The 21,592-nt window shown below is 39.6% G+C and overlaps 1 protein-coding gene across 1 annotated transcript; it reads right to left on the minus strand.

The window, feature by feature from the left end:
* NRG4 (neuregulin 4) lies at positions 1-15,694 on the minus strand. Its single transcript, XM_062501674.1, has 5 exons — positions 15,685-15,694; positions 11,659-11,752; positions 3,883-4,032; positions 112-191; positions 1-17 (listed from the first exon to the last, which is right to left on the minus strand). Exons 1-5 carry the CDS (start codon positions 15,692-15,694, stop codon positions 1-3), a joined length of 351 nt encoding a protein of 116 aa, XP_062357658.1.
* Positions 15,695-21,592: the final 5,898 nt, after the last annotated feature.

Below are 21,592 nucleotides of genomic sequence, written 5' to 3' on the forward strand. Positions count from 1 at the left end.
TTAGGCTGTTGTTATTTCTGAAAAATAAACAAAACACGTGACTTTAATTAACAAAAACTTTCTTCCCCACTTCCCTTGTGCAGTCCGGTCATTTCATTTTAAACTACTCACTGTTGCAGCCATTGCTGCTTGTAGTTTCACCTAGGTTGGCACCACACTCTGAAGAACTTGTCCTTGGCATGGAAACTTTCCTGACCATAAAAAACAAAAAGGAGACAACAGAGAGAGAGAGAAAAAAACACAGAGTGAAAAAAATTATCAGGGAAGAGACAAATTAATTGAATTATTTTTTCCATTGAGAAAGGTGGCATGGATCTTCTCCAATTACTTTCTAATTAATACTCATTGGTTTTGAGAAGCATGTACTTGAGGGAGAAGAATTTGAGAGATCAGAGGGCAGTACAGCATTTGAACTACATGGCTATTCTCCTGAAGGTAATGTTCCTGTTTGTCTGATTTCTTAGGTCTTTATTTAAACAATTAGTAAATAGCACAGAATTGTTATCAATTCTCTTAGTGTTTGGAAATGATGTGAAATTTTCCATACTTTGTTGAGGAGAAGCAAATCTTGTATACGGAGCTGATCAATTGCTGTCTAGTTCCCTTTCTTTTAACAGTAATCAGACATCTGGTCTCTTGAGAAGAGTCACAAGCTGTTCTATATTCTGTCCAGTTTGTGTCCTGTGGTGATGTAACTCCTCCACAAAGTCTGTTGTCTTGAACAGCTTAAATGGCTTTCTTCCGAGACCCTGTTGTTTTGGCTGGCTGAGTTCCTGTTCATCAATATTACACTTACCTTACAGGTAACTTGGCATTTCAGCATGCACTTAGGATGAAATACAGAAATTAATTGCAGATTTATTTTGGTTTTCCCTAGGGTTTTCTCTATTCCTCTGAGCTATATGTGTGGCATTTAGGCTTCTCTATTGCTTTTAAAGTAAAGCTGGCTCATGTGGCATCTCTTCTCATCAGCTACCTTTCTTACTCTTCCAGTAACCCTGGTACAATATGTTTCTGGAGGAAGAAGACCAGATGGACCTGGTCTGATAGGTGAAATACTGGAAGCAGAAGATGCCATTTGTTCCTCAGCAGCAGTGTAATAGCAGGGACTTTTGTACACTTCCCTTTTTTGCCCATGCCAGAAGGAGAGGCTTTATCAGCACAGTTTGTTGGAGAGGGTGGGGGGTTGTTTCAAGATGGAGAGTGGCTAGGTCTGCCTTTGCCCTGCCTCCACGCACTCTGCAGATTGGAAAAAATGAATCAGCAGCTGATAAAAATGGGATGAGTCAGCTAAATGTAAAAGGAGAAGTATTTCCCACTGTTCACCCAGAGTTTCCATGTGCAGCCCTGCTCTTTATGGATTACTTTCACTGCTACCTATGATTTAGTTTTATAAGCAGAGCAATGAAGCCTCCACCCTTGTACGTTGAATGGATTTGTTTCTAGGGAGCATGAAATGCATGTGCTTTGTCCTCAAATCTGCCCCAAACAGCCTGAGAGAAAGAAAACCTGGAACGGAACGGAAGTATGATGATATGGACAAGAAAATAGAGCACGGTTTGTTGTATAATTTTAGGAGTTCAGTTTCCTTGTCCTGAACTTCAATTAGTATCTCCTCTTCTGCACCCCTCCCAATCACATTACTATTGATACTAAAACCCCACTAGAATCCTCTGCTGAGAGAGCCATGGAAATGCTCACTAACACAATTCAGGGAAAAGTCTTTCTGCTCTCTGATTGTGGATCAAATGTCTTTGTTCATAAAGTGGAATAGGGGAAACTTTAGCACAGTATGTCTCTTAACATTTTAAATTTAATATATCCTGTCAGGAGGCCAAATCAAAGATGATGCAAACTCTCAGCTAACCCTTATAAGCCCTAGTTCCACCCTCTTCTAAGATATAGATGATAGATGAAGTTTGAGAAAAAAGTCTGGATTAATGACAGCTCTTAGCAGTAATCCTCATTCATTTCCATCTGAAAAGAGGGGAGTAGATTAAAGTGTTCATTTGAGACTCCTCATGTGTTGGTCGTTTCAGCCAAGAGATAAGGACTTACAGATGTAAAGTGTTTCATTTATAGATGAGTTCTCTAGAAGATGATTATCCTACATCAGCCTCTGAAGTGTAAAGGTAAGACAAGACAATTTTAGCCCTTTAGGTTCTTTTATCTGTACTAAAGACTTTGATAATGGTTTCGTGAGATTTCCCAAATTAATCTGGTGTGTAAGATAGGGTTCAAGGGGAACTGTGTTATAACTGAGTTGTTGCCCTTTTAATTTTGCTAATAAAGAGACACTACTACTTGCTCTGCTACCTAGGTAAAGCTTGAATAAAGAGAAGTTGGTATTCTGTCTAATAAAAGAATTTTCACAGACCTTTCATTGCTGTCACTCTAAGCTTCTGGACTTGGACCATAAAACTCAACAGATTGTCTCCAGCTTCCCCGAATTTTACTGTATGTGAGAGAAAAGGGATCTTTTAACACACTACACTCTGAAGACTTTATTTCCTTTTCTCAGAGACAATTTTACTTCTAAAGACATGCTTTCTGTATCTCTATGAGATTTGAATGAATTTTTCTTAAGTTAGTTTAAGCTGTATTTTGTTCTAATAAGTTTCTAGTAATGTGCATTTTTTTTTTTTAATGAACAACCACTGTGGCATTCCCTGGCTAAGCAAGATTAATTTAATTAAAATTGCTAATGTGGGGGGTATCCTTTACAACAAGGGGCTTTTTATACCAACTGTTTTATCAAATGCTCTCTAGCTCTTCTAAATAAATACATTCAGCTGTGGGAGAAGCTGGCATTCAGTGGGTTTCCATGACAGCAGCTGAGGTAAAACTAGACCAGCTATTCCAAAGGTCGCTCATTGAAAGGCACAGATCAGAAAGGTTGATTTGGCAATGTGACCATAGGAGCACAAAGAACAGAACTGCAAGAACCTCTGGTTATCATAAGCAAGGAGAAATGCAGTATAGGAGGAAAGAGAAGAGGCTGCAAGTCTGTGATGATAAAGAATTGCAGCTGCCTTATAGAGCCATAGAGATGCATAAACGCATTAATGGTATATGGCAAAATGAGTTCTTACAAGAAGTGCTGTACTCTAAAAATAAAGAGGGGACATAGGAAGTTTACTTGCATTGCAGGTGAAGATGAGAAGTTTGTTTGGGTTTGGTGTAAGTGTAGTGATACATGTATCACTACAGCATCAAACAGTTGCCTCAATCCCAGTAATGGCTTTTGTGTTTTCATTCCAAGTCCTAATATATCTGAAACACTACTAAAACCAACCCTGCAGCACATGCTGTCTAGCACTGGTGTTTGCCTTCTACTCAAACATGCATTACCCTGGACAAATTAGTTAGCTCTCCGAGTTGTCCTAAATGCTAGGAAACACCTACCTGGAAGTAGTCTTCAATTTCATTCTTTGTTATTTTTCCCTTTTAGACCAGGAGTGGCAGAGGAATTAGGAGCTAATAGCACCAGCTGCTTTGGTTGCCAATTCAGTAGTTACTGATCTCTAAGCACTTGGTTGATTTACTTCTATTTCTCAGTCTTTGTACAACATAAGGTAGATTAATGTTTTAAAATGTTAGCACTAACTCTAGATAGACTATAAAATCTCAGATAGGGGTGTACTATGTGTATTTTTTACAAAGCAGCTGTAAGAAAGAGCTTGGAAATGACACTGAGAAAACTTCAAGCCAGGAAGCAAATATTAAAGTAACAAGTTGAGACATCCACATTCATTATGCTGAATAACCATACAACCTTATGGATTATTCATTACATACTTTTACATTCAAATAATTAGTACATGATTACCAGAAGAAATTTCTACTTGATTGAATAGCTTCAGCCTTATGAGTCACTTTTACCTGCAAAGGAAGTAGAATGCTCCAATTACAAGAACTCCTAGAAGAAGAAGGGAAGCCAAGAAAGCTGCAAACAGGTCACCTTTTGTTTGGGATTTGATGCCAGGCAGCAAAACTTCCTCACAACGAGCTCCTGTGTAATTCTCGATACACCTGGGAAGCCAAGTTGTATTTGAATTAGATGGTAGCTTGTCATCTACAGTGGAAAGCACAAAGGCTTCTTGTGGCCTGAGAACTTGTTCTGACACAATTCAAAGGTTGTATTTGCTTCACAGGAAGTTCTCTTACAGCATTTTCTCTCACCTCTTATTTCTGGAACAAAGGGAATTAGGTATGTTGGGCATCAATTTTACATTCTGATCCATACTGCTTTTCTATATTAGGTTTAAAATACTCATCACTGACAGATTTATTTAATTAAGCCTGCTTCTTTAGTGTTACATGTGTCATCCCATTGGTTCTCACACAGTAGTCATGCTTTCTTTTCCCTGTTTCAGTTAACTTTCTGGCTTCCTTTGCTGAGGATAGTAGTGTCAGCTAAAGAGATCAATGAAATGGGAATTCATTGAGACACAGTACAACTTAAACTACAGAAGTATTTTATGCAGTGTAATAATTCATGCCAGAACATGTTACATGCTTGGTGAATAACCCCCTCTTGAAGAGACCTAGGTAGAAGTGTTCTCTACTATGCTTCTCTTGTGCTGAGCTTCTGAAAACTTCTGAAGAAAGGATTAAAACTAATATGATATTTTACCATGGTAAAATAGGATGATATTTTATTTGCAATAAATAAAATTAATGGCTTAGTAATTCATATTCAGTCAAAAATAGGGAGGTTGAAGTTAACTAATCTTCATTTCTTATGTATTTTGTACTTGCTCTGCTAAGTTTTCTTAAAGAATTTATTTCATTACAGAAAATGGAAAGCACTTCGGTCAATATCTACATTCTGCATGTATTTTTTATATATGTAAATTTGCTTCTCTCTATTTGTATTACTAAAGATCTTGCTCCTTCTTGCTATTTCTGGCACTGAAGTCATAATGATCTATGACATAAGCAATTTCAGACTCCAGCTGAGAAAAATGGGCTAAACTCTGCAACATACTTGAAGTTCTCAACTGCCATTGGCAGCTGCAAGGTATAATTTCCAATGAGGAGTAAGAAGGTGGAGAGGGAAAGAACTGCCAAAAAAGAATGTTTATAATTTCTAACTAATACCAAAGGATCTCCATGAGTTTTCTGTCATGATGCTTGGCTGTGACTCCCACTACACTTTCTGTAGGTTATGGACAAGTATTTCAGTACTGCTGGCCTAAACTACTGTGCAAACAGTTACTACCCTTTTATTTTAGTTCTTTGTCTTTGAAAATGTAATGGAAGATTCAGGCACTAAAAAAAGACATCTAATTATCATCATATATTAAAGCTATGCAACTGATCAAACAGACACCATTTGCTAAGGACAATCTGAGGCTTTTCAAAGTCATGACGTTTCACTGCTGGGAGAAGCAAGGGTAGTCAGACTACTCTGATTGCTTGAAATACTGTTCCAGATATTTATTCTAAGTGTAATGGCTTTTCAGTGGCCTATTTCTGAAATACTGTAGAATACTTTAAGAATAGAAGTGTAGTTTGAGTGGGACATTGTTCTCTAGCAACTAAGAGAGAAATGCTTTGGAGAGCTGAATAGAGTAACAGGGAAAGAAATGGAATAAGAAATTCATAGGAGTATTTTTGAATAGCAATGAAAACTGGAGAATAATGCAAGGCTAAAATGATACATGAAGAAAAAAATAGGTTTTGGCATAAAATTAAGGCTCATGGAAAAGTTCTAAAGAATGAGTGTAAAGGGAGTAAGTCAGTAGCCTAAAGAACAGAATGAAGCAGGAGGAAGACAAGACAGTCATAGCTGCAGAGAGCTGCATAGAGGATCAGGTAAAGAGGGTTGCTGAACTGTTGTGATACAGGAGAGTGAGGTGGTGTGAACAGTGCATGGAAATTGTATTCATGTTCTGCAAAGACCGTAGGAAAAGAATTGGGAATGTGTTGACAGCACAGCAAAAGGGCACTGAGATTGTAGCACTTCCTACAAAACAGTAAACAGAACAAGATGCTTAAAGTAGTCACAAGTCTTAAAGAGAGAAAAGAGCTTGAAGGCTTAAGGTGGTAAGGGGGAAACTATAGTGATATGAATCCAAGGCTATAGCAAAGAGAAAAAAAGTCTATACTAAAGAAGCACATACCGAACTTAAAATACCCTGGATGCAGAACCTATTAATTCTGCATGGCTGTAACAAAAACAAGTTGTAGAAACATGACTAGCTAGTTTGATAGTGTCTGTTTAACTGTGAGCAGTGCATTAGGGATTATAAAACTACCCATCCACTTTCTCTAGGCTGGCCTGTTGACATACTTGCTGAAAGTGATTCCATGCTATCTAGAAAATGCTGTCATATAACCTAAAAAATATGTAGGTTTTCATAGAAACAGGAAAATTAAGATGAGATGTCTCTGGGTTACATTTAAATAATAAAATTATAGCTAATGCGACCAAGCTGTGTTAAAGTTAGGGTGTGTCTGAAAATCCAGATGTTCAAATATTACTTTGATCAAGCTTTTTGTGAAGTCACCTTTCCTGATGTGCAAATAGGTAAAGGCCTCTGTTAAAGACAGAAGCAACTGATGCTTTAAAATAACCAGGAAAGGTTTCTTCTGCAAGTCCTTTGCTAAAATAGGTGAGAAAGAAACTAAGCAGACTTCAGTAATTAGCAGTGGGATTCTCTCAGACCTGCTTATCCTGCTGCACTAGCAGAGCTCCAGTCATTTCAGTGGTGTTACATGTGCTGTGGCTGCAAGCAAGACAGACAGTCTGTAAGAAGCATGTGAGCTGTGAACACAAGGCAGAACCATGGTGTCTGTAGCATCTCCTGGAGGCACTCGGTCTTACTGTACACAGCCCTAAAGGCCAGGAGCAACTCCTTTATCTTGTTTGTAATGGATGCCTAAAAGCACAGCACAAATCAAGGGCAGCTGTTGACATGGCAGGAACTGGTGCACCTGCACTGGAATGAGCTGGGGCAGAACCCAGAGGAGCCTGGTGCAGGCTGTACTAAGGAGTTGCACTGACAGAGTCAGTTCACTGACTCTTCACTGGCCAGGTGCTGCTGGTGCACATCACCTGCACACTGTTAACCTACTGCCTTTAAACAGCCCTACTATGCAGCATTCCAGAGTTGATTTTTAGAATGGGAAAAAGGTCTTTCCCCCTCTTAGAAAATGGATTTTCTAGTTCAGAGTTGAAAGACAGTGGCCTTTCAATGTTTGAGGAAATTCTGTGACTAAAACCTCCCATTTTCAGCTGGCATCCAGATTTCTGCCCTCCTAGATGGCTACACACACATGCATACACACCCACACCTCTTGTCAGATGAGATAAGCCAGCCTTAACTCTTGTACACAAATGTCCTACCGGAGCTCCAGACAAAACACCAGTATATGGAAAGAAATCCATAGAGACTTTCAGCACAGGGTATTAATCACATCAGCATCAAGGCCAGGTGGAAGAAAACAGACTGCATTGGATAAGATGTCAGGAGATGACTAGCAGGTCTGCAATTACATTGATCCTTTACAATCTGATTAGTATCTGAAACAGAACGGCCTTGCAGTAACAGGGGCATCACTGCTGTGTCTCCTTTCAGATGCTGCTTGTTGTGCAGTGCAAATGATCCTATGGCACTGAGTATGATAAGCAGGTAAAGTTTCTTTCTTTGCCAGACTGTAAGGTGGGCATCATAAGGAAGTATCTGACAGACTGTAAAAGTAGGAAGTAGAATCTGAGTCAAATAGGCACGCAGATTCTCACTACTTTGCAATTACACTATCAGGGTGTTGACTTTAGTTTTCATTTAGTCTTCCTTTAGACATGAAAATCTTGGGTATTTCTTGGTATAAAAACTACTTGCATGTAAATACAGAGCTCTGAGCAGAAAAAGATGAGAAATTATCTGCTTGTCAATGCAATTCAGATTACATGGCTGATATCTTCAAAATCAGCATAATCTTCAGTCTATAGCAGACTCCTAAAAGTTGTCCTAATCCATACAGTCTAAGAACATCTACTAAGTATGAAAAAGAATTCAGAGCCAAAGTGAATAAGCAATGGCAAAATGACACCTAAGCAGCTTTTTAAAAAGTTTTTGCATTCAGAGAAGTTTCAAAACTGTTACTCTCAATACACAAAGTAAAGTAAAATGCTCCTAACTAGAGAGAAGTTGAAAGAATGGGTTATTCTTCCCTAAAAGAGTGGCTTATTCTCCCCTCCATTAGCTAAGTGCTTGCATGGCAAGTTTTCCACATCTGGCAGTTATATTAATTCAGATTGCTGATAGTTTTCAAACACATAAGATAGTGTTGTGTTTTATATTTTATGTCTCATTAAAAATAAATCTTAATTATTTACTCTTTTTAGCTATACTTTTGGTGTGTATTCTAACTTTTATTACTACCTTTCAAGCCAAAAGCAGAATTGAAAAATACTAATTGGACAGTTTGTTTTCAGAAGAGGCTGAAGTACATGGAAGTGTATTTTTGGAGGCAGAGAAAGAAGAAAAGCCCAGATGAGTGGGAGGCCTTTCCCTAGCAACTTGCAGGGTGCATATTCTGAAGGCTGAGAGCACAGCAAGTGTGACTTGTGGGGATGTCTGAAATGGGGAATGAAGGGCCCATGGCAAGGAAGGACTATAGAGACAGCGGCAGAAGGAATTTGCATGGGATTTACTGGATTACCATAGGACAGGTGGAGGAGACATTCCATTAGGATGGAAACAAAGGAAGGGAAAAAGGAAGAGATATCATTGAAAGATACACAGGAATTTCAGGGGGGAGATTTGCAAGTTCTGCCTGTGTCTCTTGCAGTACTTAGCCCTCCCCAGATAAGGATCCCTGTCCCAAAATGAGAGCATTCACTGTTCATTTCTGTGTGTACTGCCCTCTGAAGCACAGCTGTGTGTGTGTTGTCTTATACCATCTGTATTTTGCTTAAAATACAGAAAAATGCCCTCAGAAATCTGCCAAGTGTAAGAAAAAAAACCGGGAGTATTGGATCTTCCCCTCAGAAACCAAAATCTTCACTTAATTCTGCAGTGCATTAATTACTGATTCTGAGACAGCTGTGCATCAGGTGCTGAGACAAAGAGCTTTCAGCCTTGTGTTTTATGGTACACCTGAGGCAACTGCTTTTCCAGTCTTCTCTCTCCTGCTGCCTGTTCATTTAGTTCATTTGAGTGCTCCTGGGTTTGAAGCTCATCTGGTTTATGGTGACAGGTGTGCCTTTTGCTGCTGAGAACACTAACTCATTGTTAGGAGAGCAGGGAGGAAAGATGGCAGCTGAGCAACCTCATGTTTTAACACACATCAGCTGTATTTAAAATCTGCTGCACATGGAGGGTTCTGCTGGTATTAAATCTCTGCTTTGTATATATCCATTCCTGAATGATAAAAATAACTGAAACGCCAAAGGTAAACAGCAACTCTTCAATTTTAGCATGCTACAAAACACCTATTTCTACAGAATGATGCATTTTTCTCAGTCACATGGTGAAACTGCTTCCAGGGATGTTGCATAGGGGAACCTGGACTAACTCTGCTGAGCACAACACATTTGTGTAACTAAGTACCATGTCAAGGCAAATGTGTTTTATGGTATTTTTACAGTTTGCTAGTCTGTTCTTTCTCCATCTCCTCCTTTTAATTAACAATCATTCAGCCCTTGATTCTAAAAGTGATTTGAGTTTTCTTTCAGTAGGAGATAATAATTTGAGAACACTGGGGAGCTGGGTGGGATTTGGCAGAAACCTTCATCAAAGAAACTGAAACTGTGTGATGATGCCAGTCATGGAGTTCCAAAGCACCAAATATTTTCTGAATTCTGCTGAATAGTGATGCATTTTTTCTGTTGTTTCTATTCACATCACTGCTGATTACTAAGATATCTGTGTGTAAACAAAACCTTTCTCATCTATAATTAGCCTTCTCTGACTGATTAAGGAACATGCTTAGAATGAGGATGTGCTTAAATAGAATGCTGCTATTTAAACCCATCTAACTTCATACATAATCAACCACTAAATACAGAAAAAAATAGTTGTTAATTTAAATGCAATAAGATTGCCTGAGTAAAACAAAAATGCTCTTAAGATGTTACTTTCCTGCTTCAGCAGATTATAAAACTCTATAGTACCTGGATTGAAAATTTCTTCGTTTGAAGCTGTTAAAGTGGAAATTATCTATGCTGACTAGTTTGTGCTCCTGAAGAATTAATTTTTCTGAGTATTTATTACTTCATATTTGTAGTTATGGAACTGAATATATCTTCCTTGTTACACAGGCCAGCAGTAGTTGAGAGGGTGCTTTGCAATTGTGTAACTGCTGCTCTTTAGTTCAACTATTCATTTTTCATTTATGCACAATAATACAGGACTCCTTCTAGGAAAAAAACCCATGTATTTAAAAAAGTTTTACTTCTTGTTAGCGTAGTATTCATTTCATACTGCATAAGCTTGCGAGGTTTAGCAGATAAAATAAATCACCATACAGCACTACAGAGCTTTAATCTCACTTCTGGATCTGATTCATTGTAACACTGAACAATGTCAGTGATATGCTATGTATAGTTTTCAATAAGCATTTACCATAAAATTGCCTTTTTTCTCACTGTCTAACTAAATGAATTTATGTGCTTGAGTTTAAGTATTTAGATTGAACTGTCCAAAACAAAGGAAAGTAATATTTTAATTAGACATGTGGGAAAAGATGTTTCTTTCTTCAACTGTTTTATCCAGTTATCATTAGTTATAGCTCAAGACAGAAGAGGGAACATAAGCTGCTACGGAAGGAAAAAAGGTAATATCCTTAAGTGTCTGTAATACTTGTCTGAATGCCTATTTTTTTTTATTAAGCAAACTCATTAAATCAACCATAATTTATTTTGATGAATGATAACTCAGAATTAGTAAATGCAGGACCCTGAAAAGTTAAGAGTTTTATTTAGCATCTTATGTCTTGGTAAATCAGAGAATAAAAAGATAGGGCAGTATTTATGCAGGAAATGTATCCACATGCAAAACCAGGAAGTGCTTCTCTTCCAGTTTGCTACATGGGCTTCAAAAGGAAGAATGGTTCTGTTATGGAGTGGTGTAAGAAGTATTTGTGTTTGCTGCCTCGATGTTTCTGTGTCAAGTAGTCTTTGGCTATAAAGCACTATAAAGCTGCTCTTTGAGTATTTCAGCAAGGTTCAAAGAACATAGTAAGTCTTGAAGTAGATTCTTTTTTTTCGCCCTTAAAAGATTATATTATTTCTGAATCTGCATTTTGTTCAGTTCAGGCCATTTTATATTACAAAAATGTTTGCAATATAATTAATTTGTAAGAAAAAATGGTACTTTTTCTTTCTGTATGCCTTTCCCACAGTCTATATTCCATGAGGCAAAGCGTATTTTGTTCTTTCTGTACTGTAATGAGGAAATGTGACTCAAAATAGATATAATCCTGAATGCATACATAACTGAATACAGTTCCACCTGCCAAGCAAGTATACACCAAGTATACACATTTATTTTTCTCATATTGTCTCTGTAAGCTAGGTAAGTAACAGATAATTGGTATTTTCTTTTAGATAATGCTTTAGCAGTGATTCCTTAAAGAAGGAAAATGGAGAAATAGGCTTTAGACAGCTACTGTCCAATTAAACACAAAAACTTTAGTTTTACTGACCTGCAGAATGGACTGGATACAGTAGGAATCATATAACAAATCCCTCCATTTAGACAAAAAGATCCATAACTGGTGCCACAGAGTTCTTCATGTTCTTAAAAATAAGACCACAACAAACACTGAGAAAAACAGAGACTTCAAACCGAAAAACCACAAAAATAAACCACCACACAAATGAAACCAGCCTAATGAGCTAAAAAGGCATAGGTCTTGTCTTCCAGGCCAGTAACAGAGCACTGCTTTGCAGAACGGTTCCATGTAACACTATGCAGAAAAGATCACCCGTTTATCACCCGATCAGATGTGAAACACCTCAATTAGATTAATAAATCAAACTTTCTCTTGCAGAGAGAGGAACTTTTGAATTGTCCATTGCTTCCTTTGCCTTTCATGACCACTCGCCCTAGTGAGTACAGCGATTCACATGATGACCTATGTGAAGTCTGCTTTGTCCTGTTCCAGTGGCATGAGCTATCTTTAGCTTAACCTGCTCCTGCAATCGAGTCAGTCAGTCCAGATGCACCCAGAATAGTCCCAGGTAAGGGCCAGGATGTTCTGAGACTTCTCTGGGCTGTATTGAAGCTGAATTGTGGCACCCTGGGGCACCACCAGCTTTCCCCACCCCAATTCTCAGTGGCCACACCAGGGCACAGCCTGCAAGCACTCACTTATGTACAGTGGTGCTGGCTACTGTATCATTTCCACAGATCTCAGAAAGATGAAAGGCTTTTTCCTAAGTCAGTAGGCTTCTTAGATGAAGTCTTAATGTGTTAAACATAATGAGGCATTCTAACAACACCCCAAATACAAGACACTAATGTTGGCACTTGTAGCAGCACTTGTCCTTTTGTGCTGCTACAAGTTTTGTGCTTAAAAAGCCTATCTAACTGTACCACTTCACTCCTCCTGAAAGTAGTCTAAATTTGGAAGTTGGAATGAATATATTTATGACACATTTAATGCATCAGTAACTCGTTTCATATATATGCATCTAATATTTTTGTATATTTCTTCCATGTTATGAAACCACAGTATCTCAATCAAAACAAAAATAGAGCAGTCTTCTGACATCACAGGGGTGATAATCATGTGTTACTTCACACTTTAGGTGTTCTTGCTGTTATTTCTCCCAGAAGTTCTGAAAACAAGAATTCTGCTGTGTCACTATGTATAAAAGACATGTACTATATGTAACATAGAGTTAAGAGGGATCAAGATTTTACTTTTATTTGTCCTTCAAGAAAAAGGGTTAGGGTCCCCTTTATTCCTGCAAAAAAAAAAAAGAAGTGTGGCCATAAGACATTCTACCCTAGAGAGACCCTCTACAGCTTCTTATCTAAAGTAAGCCAGGCTTTTCTAAGAGTAGCAGAAATGCTCAGCTACTTCTACCTCTGTGCAACAAAAGCATTGTGCATCCTGCTACGCTGTAGCAATTCCATTCTCCTTTATCTCCTACATTCTCTTCCCTTTCTGTGACAGCACAGTGATGTAGAAGTGAGTAAAATCCGTACATTATTTTAAGATGAAGACAGTTATACCCCAGGGCCCAAGAGGAATTTAGTTTCATGTTCCTGTTACCAAAGTGCCAGCATCCAAATGGATGTAACTGGACCTTCTTGCCTGTGTGCAGATAAAAGCAGGAAGCTGGAGGAGGGGAGAAGAAAGGCTGGAAAGATTGTTAATGTTTGACCTTGTTGCACAGAAATGTGTTCTGTCCTACCTTGTTAGAAGTTAAATGGAAATGTATTTTAACTCTGAAGCTTTTTGAGTTTGTCTGCTGGCAATCCATTTACTGCAAGTTCACAATTAAACAATTTCTTATTTTGTATAGGTAACTGTAAAATTGCAATGGGAATAAAATGGGAATGGGAGAAAACAAGGAGGTTTTTCAACAAGAACTACAACTTAGTTGATTTAGACTGTTCAAACCTAGCAGTGGACCTCCTATGAGAGAGTACTTCAGTGGAAGGCAACATCCTTCTCAAATGAAGAGAGACCAGTGAACACATCAACAGTGTATCAGATATCTATACCATTTTAAGAATCAAGTGAGAAAAACAAAACTCTCAACTCTGTTAGGTGTCTGGGGGAGTTAACTGTTGAAATTCTACCAGATGGAAAAGCAAGATAATGGAAGGTAGGCCCCACAGAAAAATCCTTTTGAACAGCTCATGGAAAGGTTTCAAAGAAGTTCTCATGAGAATTAATGAGAATTTGTTATCCTCCTTGAAATCCTGCCTTATTGGTTCTGTATCTTCATCTTTTTGCAGAACTAGACCTGCCTCAGACTGGCATGGGGCAGAGTACTGAAAAATGCTGAATGCCTCGAGTCATTCTGGCCTTGGAACATCAGGGAGAATGAATGCTGTTAAGGGGTGATCTTTGTATCAAGGACCAGCTCTGCAGCCCAACCGGACATTTCTGTTCTGGCAAAATACCTCAGGCACTTTCTCTTAGGTCTATTAGAGAAAAGTGAGATAGGTGGAGAGAGAGAACAAAAAGTGCTTAGGAAGCCTTTGAAACCTTTTTGATTGTAATTACAGACAATTTTTCTATAGCCTATTTGTTCCTAGAGACAGACTTTTCTTCCAATACTAAGGGAAAAATGGTAACCTTAATTTTAGCAGTAATGAGAAACTTGAAGAAACCTCTGTGTCCACCTAGATCAGGTACCCCTTTATCCATCCAGTTGTGCTTTTCATTAATTCTGTTTTGTGTATTAATACTTTGCTACTGATTAGTAATACTATCTGAGTAACACAGTATAAATAGATATTAGAATTATGAAAGACAAATAAAAGAAGATCCAGGAAGCTTTAACACCAGGAAAAGAAATTACTATCAAATTGTAATTTGCTAAAATACAAAAACAGGTATTATTGTACTCCACACCTATGGTATTGAAATGCAGTAACTTGCTGCAAATTTCAAAGCTACAGTTCTGTATTTGTAGACAGGGAAGTGTGGAAGCACCAGTTTATCCCTTTAAATCTATAGTCAATGATGCAAAAGAGTATACTGGAGAATCAGAAGGGGTTCAATACAAGCCAAAACCCAATTACATTAGCATTGGTGAATGTGTTATGGTTTTTCATGAGGTAAATCAATACATTATATTAATCTAAAAATGCAAATCATATGCTTTGAAAGTCAAATGTATACTACAGTGATACTCCATAATCAAGACGGAAAAGTTTAACAAGAGATGGTGGGCAATTAAAAAAAAAATACAAAAGATTTAGCTCTGAAATTAATAGAACTCTATAAATGTATACTGTACATAATATATAAGTGTGTATTTTGACACCCCCCTCTATGTAAGAGATTAAAGAGAAGTAGGACACTAAAGTTACTTTTTTCAAAAGTTGGATTTTGGTGGAAGAAGTGAAGAGGAATAAAATGAAGTTGATCTTTCTCATGCTAGACTGAATACCTAAAACTCATTGAGGTGAGCCTCTAAATATACTTCATTATTATTTTTGAGGACATGCAGGTGTCCTGGTTTCAACTGGGATAGAGTTAATTTTTTTCCTAGTAGCTGGTAGAGTGCTGTGTGCCTAAACTGCCTGGTGTGTTTGCATTTAAACTTTGTAACCTAACTGTCCTGACTATTAAAATAAACCAAATGCAGGCTCAACACCATCTTAATCCCAAAGAGCCAAGCCAGCCTTGATAATCTGCATGTTGACTCATCTGTCTTGCCTAGTCCAGAGGCTAAAATACTAGACTGCTAACACAAAAAAAAGGAAGAAAGAGTGGGAAATGTTGACAGAACATAAAAGGGGGCTGACTTGCAAGCAACTTTGGACAGCATGCTAATTGATCACAAACAGAAATATTAGTATTGATCCAAGCAAACATCTCCTTACAGAATTTGTAGCACTGGCTGGTAAACGCTAGAGAGGGATGGCATCTCTGCAGACCAGCTGTGACAATCAGTTGTGGCAGCTATCGAAATCAATGCAATTCTAATGAATTCTAATGATATAGGTGTATATATCCAAGTAAAGACTTGGACGAAATTACCTGTTCGCATATTATTCCGACAACAGTTTTTGTTCTTGGTCAGAGGCAACAGCACCTAAAGACAAACATGTAAATTAAGCATGTACTTTTTGAACCAGGTGTCTTTTTCCCCTGAATAAATAGTTATTGGGATGCAACTTTCAGTGTTTCTGCTAAGATGTGTTGTGCTCTGACAGTAATGTACTGTTATATGTAAATTCCATTAATTCACAGTTAATGGCAAACATCCAAGTCTGCTGTCAAGTTCAGTGAATCCCTGAAGGCAGAGTAAAACTAAATTCAGACTAAAGCATGTTTAAACAATGAATACTTTTTTAAAACTGGCACGTTTATTCAGAATTGTAATACCTGATGCATTTAGGCAGGCTGACTGATTCTAGCTAGCTAATTAGATTGACACTTGCACCTTGAAAGACAGTGCCCACAACTGAACCATTCCTCAGACTGCTAAGTAGTCAGGTAAGATCCTAGTGGTAGAATTCTTCCATTCCACCAACAAGAAATTTCCAGTTTGTCATTTATTAGAGCAAATATGTGTTTCACTTGAGTGCTCCTCATGTCTGGATGTCAGGTGAAATTAGTAATATAAGCTGTGAATTTATCAGAACTTGTACAATGATTCTTAAAATCTACAACAGAAACCCTCTGCCTGGACAGAAACCAATGTTAACTTGACATTGCTAAAAGAAACTTATTCTGTAGACATGCCAACTCTATAACCATGTATCCTAGCTATATTCTGTTTTCTTGTTAGGTACAGTCAAGGTTTACTGTACCAAATAGCTTACTGAACAAGTCTAACATAATAGACCTTTTTTAATGTTTGCTTGTTCTTTCTTCAGAGTGTATGATAAGTAAATATTTAAGCAAGCTGTCCTGTACTCGAAGGTCTTTTATTTCCCCATTAAGTGATCAATAAATTATCAGCTTTTTGAGAAATAATTGCCTATACTGCAGCTTTAACTAACAGAAAGCTGACTTTCTGTAGAGGCCCATTTCAAAACGTGTAATGCATTTTTACTTACTTTATAAGTAGATGGTTCTGGTTTTCATGGAACCTCAGGTGGCTTCTCTAGCTTTTTAAGTGTCCTGTCCATACAAGAAAATCTGAAATGGCAGTTCCCTGTGATACTGGGCTGTAACAGCAAGGTCCCCACCTAAAGGCGTCCTCTTGAGCTGGCTCACAGCTACACTTTGCTCTGTGTACAGAACCAAGAACAATTAACATAGCATGTGTCATGAAGAAACAAATGAATAGGGTCACTTCAGAACTAAAATCCAGATTTCAAAGAAATAAATCATCCTGGAGATTAATTTTCTAGAGTTTATTGCCGAATTCAAAATACTCACGTAATGTAGTACATATAAATTGTATCATACGTATATTTTACACTGGCATCAGAAATCTGATTTAAATTTGTGTTTTATTGGAGCAAATAGTCTCTGCTCATTTAGTTTCCCTTTTCACAGAAAGCTCCACAAAATTGTATCATATCCAATAGCTGTCATAAAATATAAACAGGATATATAACCTAAATTTCAGACTAGCTCCTTAATTAGGAGCTAGGACATGAATCCTTGAATTGACAAAATAGCTTGAGTTTTGCTACTGCTGAAAGGAGATCTCTCATCTCCTTTCCTTCATCTTACTGTCAGTATGTACCTTGGTGTCTCTGGTGCTGCTCCTGGTCTGAGTTTAACTTCTTAGGAGATGCTTAAATCCAATGATGTGGCTGAAAATCCCTTAGGGGAAGCTGACAGATTTCTGCTGCATCAGTGTGTTAAATGGATGTGCTATGCAACTCATCAGCTCTTGGGACTAGGACTAATTGTTCCACATATGACAAATTGTTTATAAGCTGAGTGCAGAGAGTAAGACAGCTCGAGGAAGGCTGTGGGACTACTGATTATTTATTTTCAAACTTTGTTGCCTGTGTATTCAAGGAAGTAGGGGGTAGAAAAGGGAGGGAATTAAAATACTTCCTCACCAATGTGAAAGCATAACTTTATTTTTTAAGTTCTGATAATAAGTATCACAATATGGGTCTAAAGATGGTTTTTGAAAGAGGTGCTGCTGACAGCATTCACAGTTTTGACTTTTTAAGACTGAAAAGTACATTATTAGGTAATCATGTATTTAGATATTTTTCTCTGATGTGTTGCACTCTGAACAGAACTTCAAGTACATATCAGTGTTCTAAAAAGAATTAACTGGACTCTATCTCATTAGAGAATAAAACAATATATTTAAAGAAAAGGAAGTACTACAGCAGAAATTGTTGTTGAACTTAATTCTAACTCACATCTGTGTGTGCACTGAGTTCACACTAGAAACACAAAGATCATCTATGTACCTTCCTTGAACTTTCCAAACTGAGTCTTCCTCTAGATGCAGATATAGCCTATGCTCAAAGAGACTAAAATTCCAGTTGTAGGAATGCTGAAGTGTTTATCTTCCACTTATCTTGGTTGTCTGTGAAAGGTTACTTTGTATATCCAGTTAAGAGGATTTTAACCTGAAATTTAAAATATAGCCTGTTTTGCTCTGCACCAGCTTGTTGAACAAATATTCCTGTCAGTTCTACCCCTTCCTCCCCATCTTTGTCATCTAAACTGATATTAATAGTAATGCATTGTTTGAAATGCTTATACATTGAAGTTAGGTCACCTGTGTACACCGAGATATATTGGAACAAGTCTTGAACTCCTTAGACTTGTCTTTAAATGAACCTGTGTGCTTTACTCTCCATCTATTTCAAGCAGAATCTGTATTGCCTCTTGGTTTTGTGTACTTTTACTGGTTAGCTAGCCTAAGCATCCACAGTACCTGTAAGTCTTACTGAGCATAAGCAGATAAAAAACAAGCACCGAATAATGATTAGGGTTTTCGTTTATGGATCTTTGCTATTCAAACATTCTTAAAATTAATCTCTGTATAAACTCCCCCCCAAATTAACACAGATCGTTTCAGTCATGTGGCTACTTCAAATATATATTGTTTGTACATTTAGATTAAGTTGCACCTTACAGCTGTCTCTGAGAATGGGATTTTACTGCATTATGTATTCTTTCTAAAAATCAAAAAAGGCAAAATCTCATTCTACCTCAATATTCAGCTCAAATATTTGTGTCATGAAAACAATAAAGGGGAAAAAAATTAAAATTGCTTAGTATGCTGATTAAATATGCATTTCCTTCTGAGATGTCCTTGGTATCTGTCAAGCAGTCAGTAGTCTACACCTCGTACTTTCCCCAAGAGCCGTGAACTGTCCTGAAGTCTTGCTAAAAAGAGTCTGTTTTTTTCTCACCTAGGTATAACTTCTCATACCTTCCATATCTGAAGCTCATAACTGATCTGAACTCAGAAAATCATCAGGCATCAGAAAAAATCCATTGAACTGCCTGAAGCAAATGAGGATCTCTATAAGGAAGAATTCCAGGTGAGATAACAAATCTGTTTAACAACGTTTTATTCAAACTTATACACTGGAAGTTTCTTTTAGGATGGGATAACCACAGTATCAGGAAATTCTGACAAAAGACAGGAAGCTAAGACAGATGACAAATAGCTCACAAATCTCAATGTGCTTTGTTTGACAAAGTAATTTTTTTGAAAACAGTTCTTCCAAATTCTTTCCATTGCAATTTTCTGAAATTACAATAAATGACTGAGTCCTCTTGTCTTAGAAAAACCTACAACAAAAGTTAAGGTTTACATTTTAATTTTTATCCACTAAAGTATGCCTAAGATTAATCATATACTAAAACAGGGGGTAAAACTCTTGTCGTGGTGTTGAAATTGAAATTTGAGACACCACAGTTGAATTTCAGGGAAAACTTCCCATTGCCAAAATTTCCTAAGCAGCTTGCAACCGACTGCAAATTTCCATCTGAAACCCCAGTTCTATTTTATGAGTCACTCGTGCAGATGTTGGCAAAGCTACAAAGTTGAGGCTTCTGTCCACTGGAACTACTGTAGTCATACTACAAATTTGTAATTTTGAGACAGAGATTCCAGTCTCAAGCCTGTGTGTGCTTATATGAGGACAATTATTAAACCTTACAAGACCTTTGTATTAAAAAAAAAAAAATCACCATCAATCTTGGAAGACAAACCCCACCACTATCCTATCATTCTGTGTGCTTACTGATTTCTTCTGTGGCACTTTTGCTTCCAAGTTTCATCCCCAACTCCAGCAAGAAATCAGCTGAAACGAATGCAACATGAAGTTTGTCTCTGCATGGTTAATTTTTATTCATACCTCAGTGGCATATGTAGTGTTCCTCATAAAGTCAGCTTTTAAGTGTCAATAATTTCAGATCCAGTAATCAGAACTCAAAAAAAAAAATCCGTATTACAGGCTAACATACAAGGAGACAGTTTAGCACATGGTGACATAATAAAATAGACCATCTCCACTTGAATATTATCTTGAGTTTAAAACTGTATGTCTCAAGAGTTTAGATACTTACTTTAAGCGGCAGTCAGCAGGAATCGAGTGTGACTGGTCTTCCTAAGAAGGAATTTGATTTTTTAAGATTCATCCAGCACTAATAGCTGGTTGCTTCTAACAGCAGCTGTTCCAAAACGCAGGGAAGATTATTATCAAAACCTGAATTTCAATTTCTCTATTATTCTGTCCATTTAAAGCACGTTCTTAATCTTGGGGTGTTTCACTTTTTCTTTTTCCTTTTGGTGCATTTAATTTTATATTGAGTTAATTTGTTCTACTTAAACCACGGCTTACCACAGCAAACGGGTATTCTTAACTCTGCTGGTGTAATTTTCTCAGCCATGCACAGGACAATCTGCTGAATCAACGTAATCCCTAATCCGCATGGTGTAATCCTGCAGCTGCTCGCTCCGGCGCCGTTATGTAATCCCGGCCTCCAGGGAAGGGAAGGGAGCGGAGCGGAGCGGGGCGAGCGCGGGGCTCGGCGCGGCCGGGTCTCGGGTCTCGGGTCTCGGGTCTCGGGTCTCGGGTCTCGGGGGTCGCGGTGCTGCCGGGCGGGGCCGGGGCCGCCGCGGCGCTCCCGGCCCGTAGTACTACAGCGCGCGCCGCCCGCCGCCGCCATTGGCCCAGCCGCGCCCGCGTGACGCGCGCCGGACGCGCGCGCGCCCCCTGCGCTCCCGCGGAGCGCCCCGCGCGCCGGCCCCGCGTTTCCAAGGCGACCCGGCGGGGACGGCGGGAGGCGCGCGCGGGCGGTCCCCGGGTCCCCTCCCCGTGCGGCCGCCGGTCCCGCGAGCAGCAGCAGGTACGTGCGGGGAGCCCCGGGGACCGAGGGACGCGCGGGGAGCCCCGGTCCGTGCCGTGCCCCGGCGCTGTCGGCGGGACTCTGCCGTGCCCGAGCCGCGGGACCGCACCGTGTGCTCCGGCGCGGCCGGCGGGACTCTGCCGTGCCCCATCGCGGCCGCGCGCGGCTCGCGGACCTCGGTCCCTCCGCCGCCCCCGGGGTCGGGCAGGGCGGCCCGGCTGGCTCCCCGCGCCGCGGTAGCGGGGGGCCGCGCTGTCGGGGCAGCCCCACGGCGGCGGACAAAGTTTGGCGGCGGGCGCCGCCTCCCGCCAACTTGGCGGCGGTGGGGCCGGGGGCTGAGGGCGCCGTGCCGCGAGCCGGCCTGCGGCGGGGCCCGAGCCCCCTCCCGCGGGGTCAGCCGAGCCGCCGCCCGGCCGGGGTGGTGTGAGGCTCGCGCCCGCCGGTATTGCGGGGCCGCGGCCGCGTTGCCGCAGCCGGAGCGGCGCGACCCCCGCAGGGAGGGGGCTGAGGGGGCTCCCCGCGCCGAGGGGCCCCTCACCCATCGCAGTCCCCGGCAGCGCTCGTCAGCGCGGCCCGCGCGCTCGGACTGGCCCGGCCGGACAACTTCTGATGTGCGGATCCCGAATACGAGCAGCCCCGGTAATGCCTGAGC

This window comes from Cinclus cinclus, chromosome 13 (genome assembly GCF_963662255.1).
Source record: "Cinclus cinclus chromosome 13, bCinCin1.1, whole genome shotgun sequence".
Lineage (NCBI taxonomy): Eukaryota > Metazoa > Chordata > Aves > Passeriformes > Cinclidae > Cinclus > Cinclus cinclus.

Bases quoted from the DNA above. Each gene is read 5' to 3' on its own strand.
- NRG4 (XM_062501674.1), bottom strand. The intron at 4,033-11,658 runs GTCAGTAAAACT...TTGGCTTCCCAG, and splicing joins GTATCCAGTCCATTCTGCAG to GTGTATCGAGAATTACACAG. The intron at 192-3,882 runs GTAAAAGTGACT...TTTTATGGTCAG, and splicing joins GCATTCTACTTCCTTTGCAG to GAAAGTTTCCATGCCAAGGA.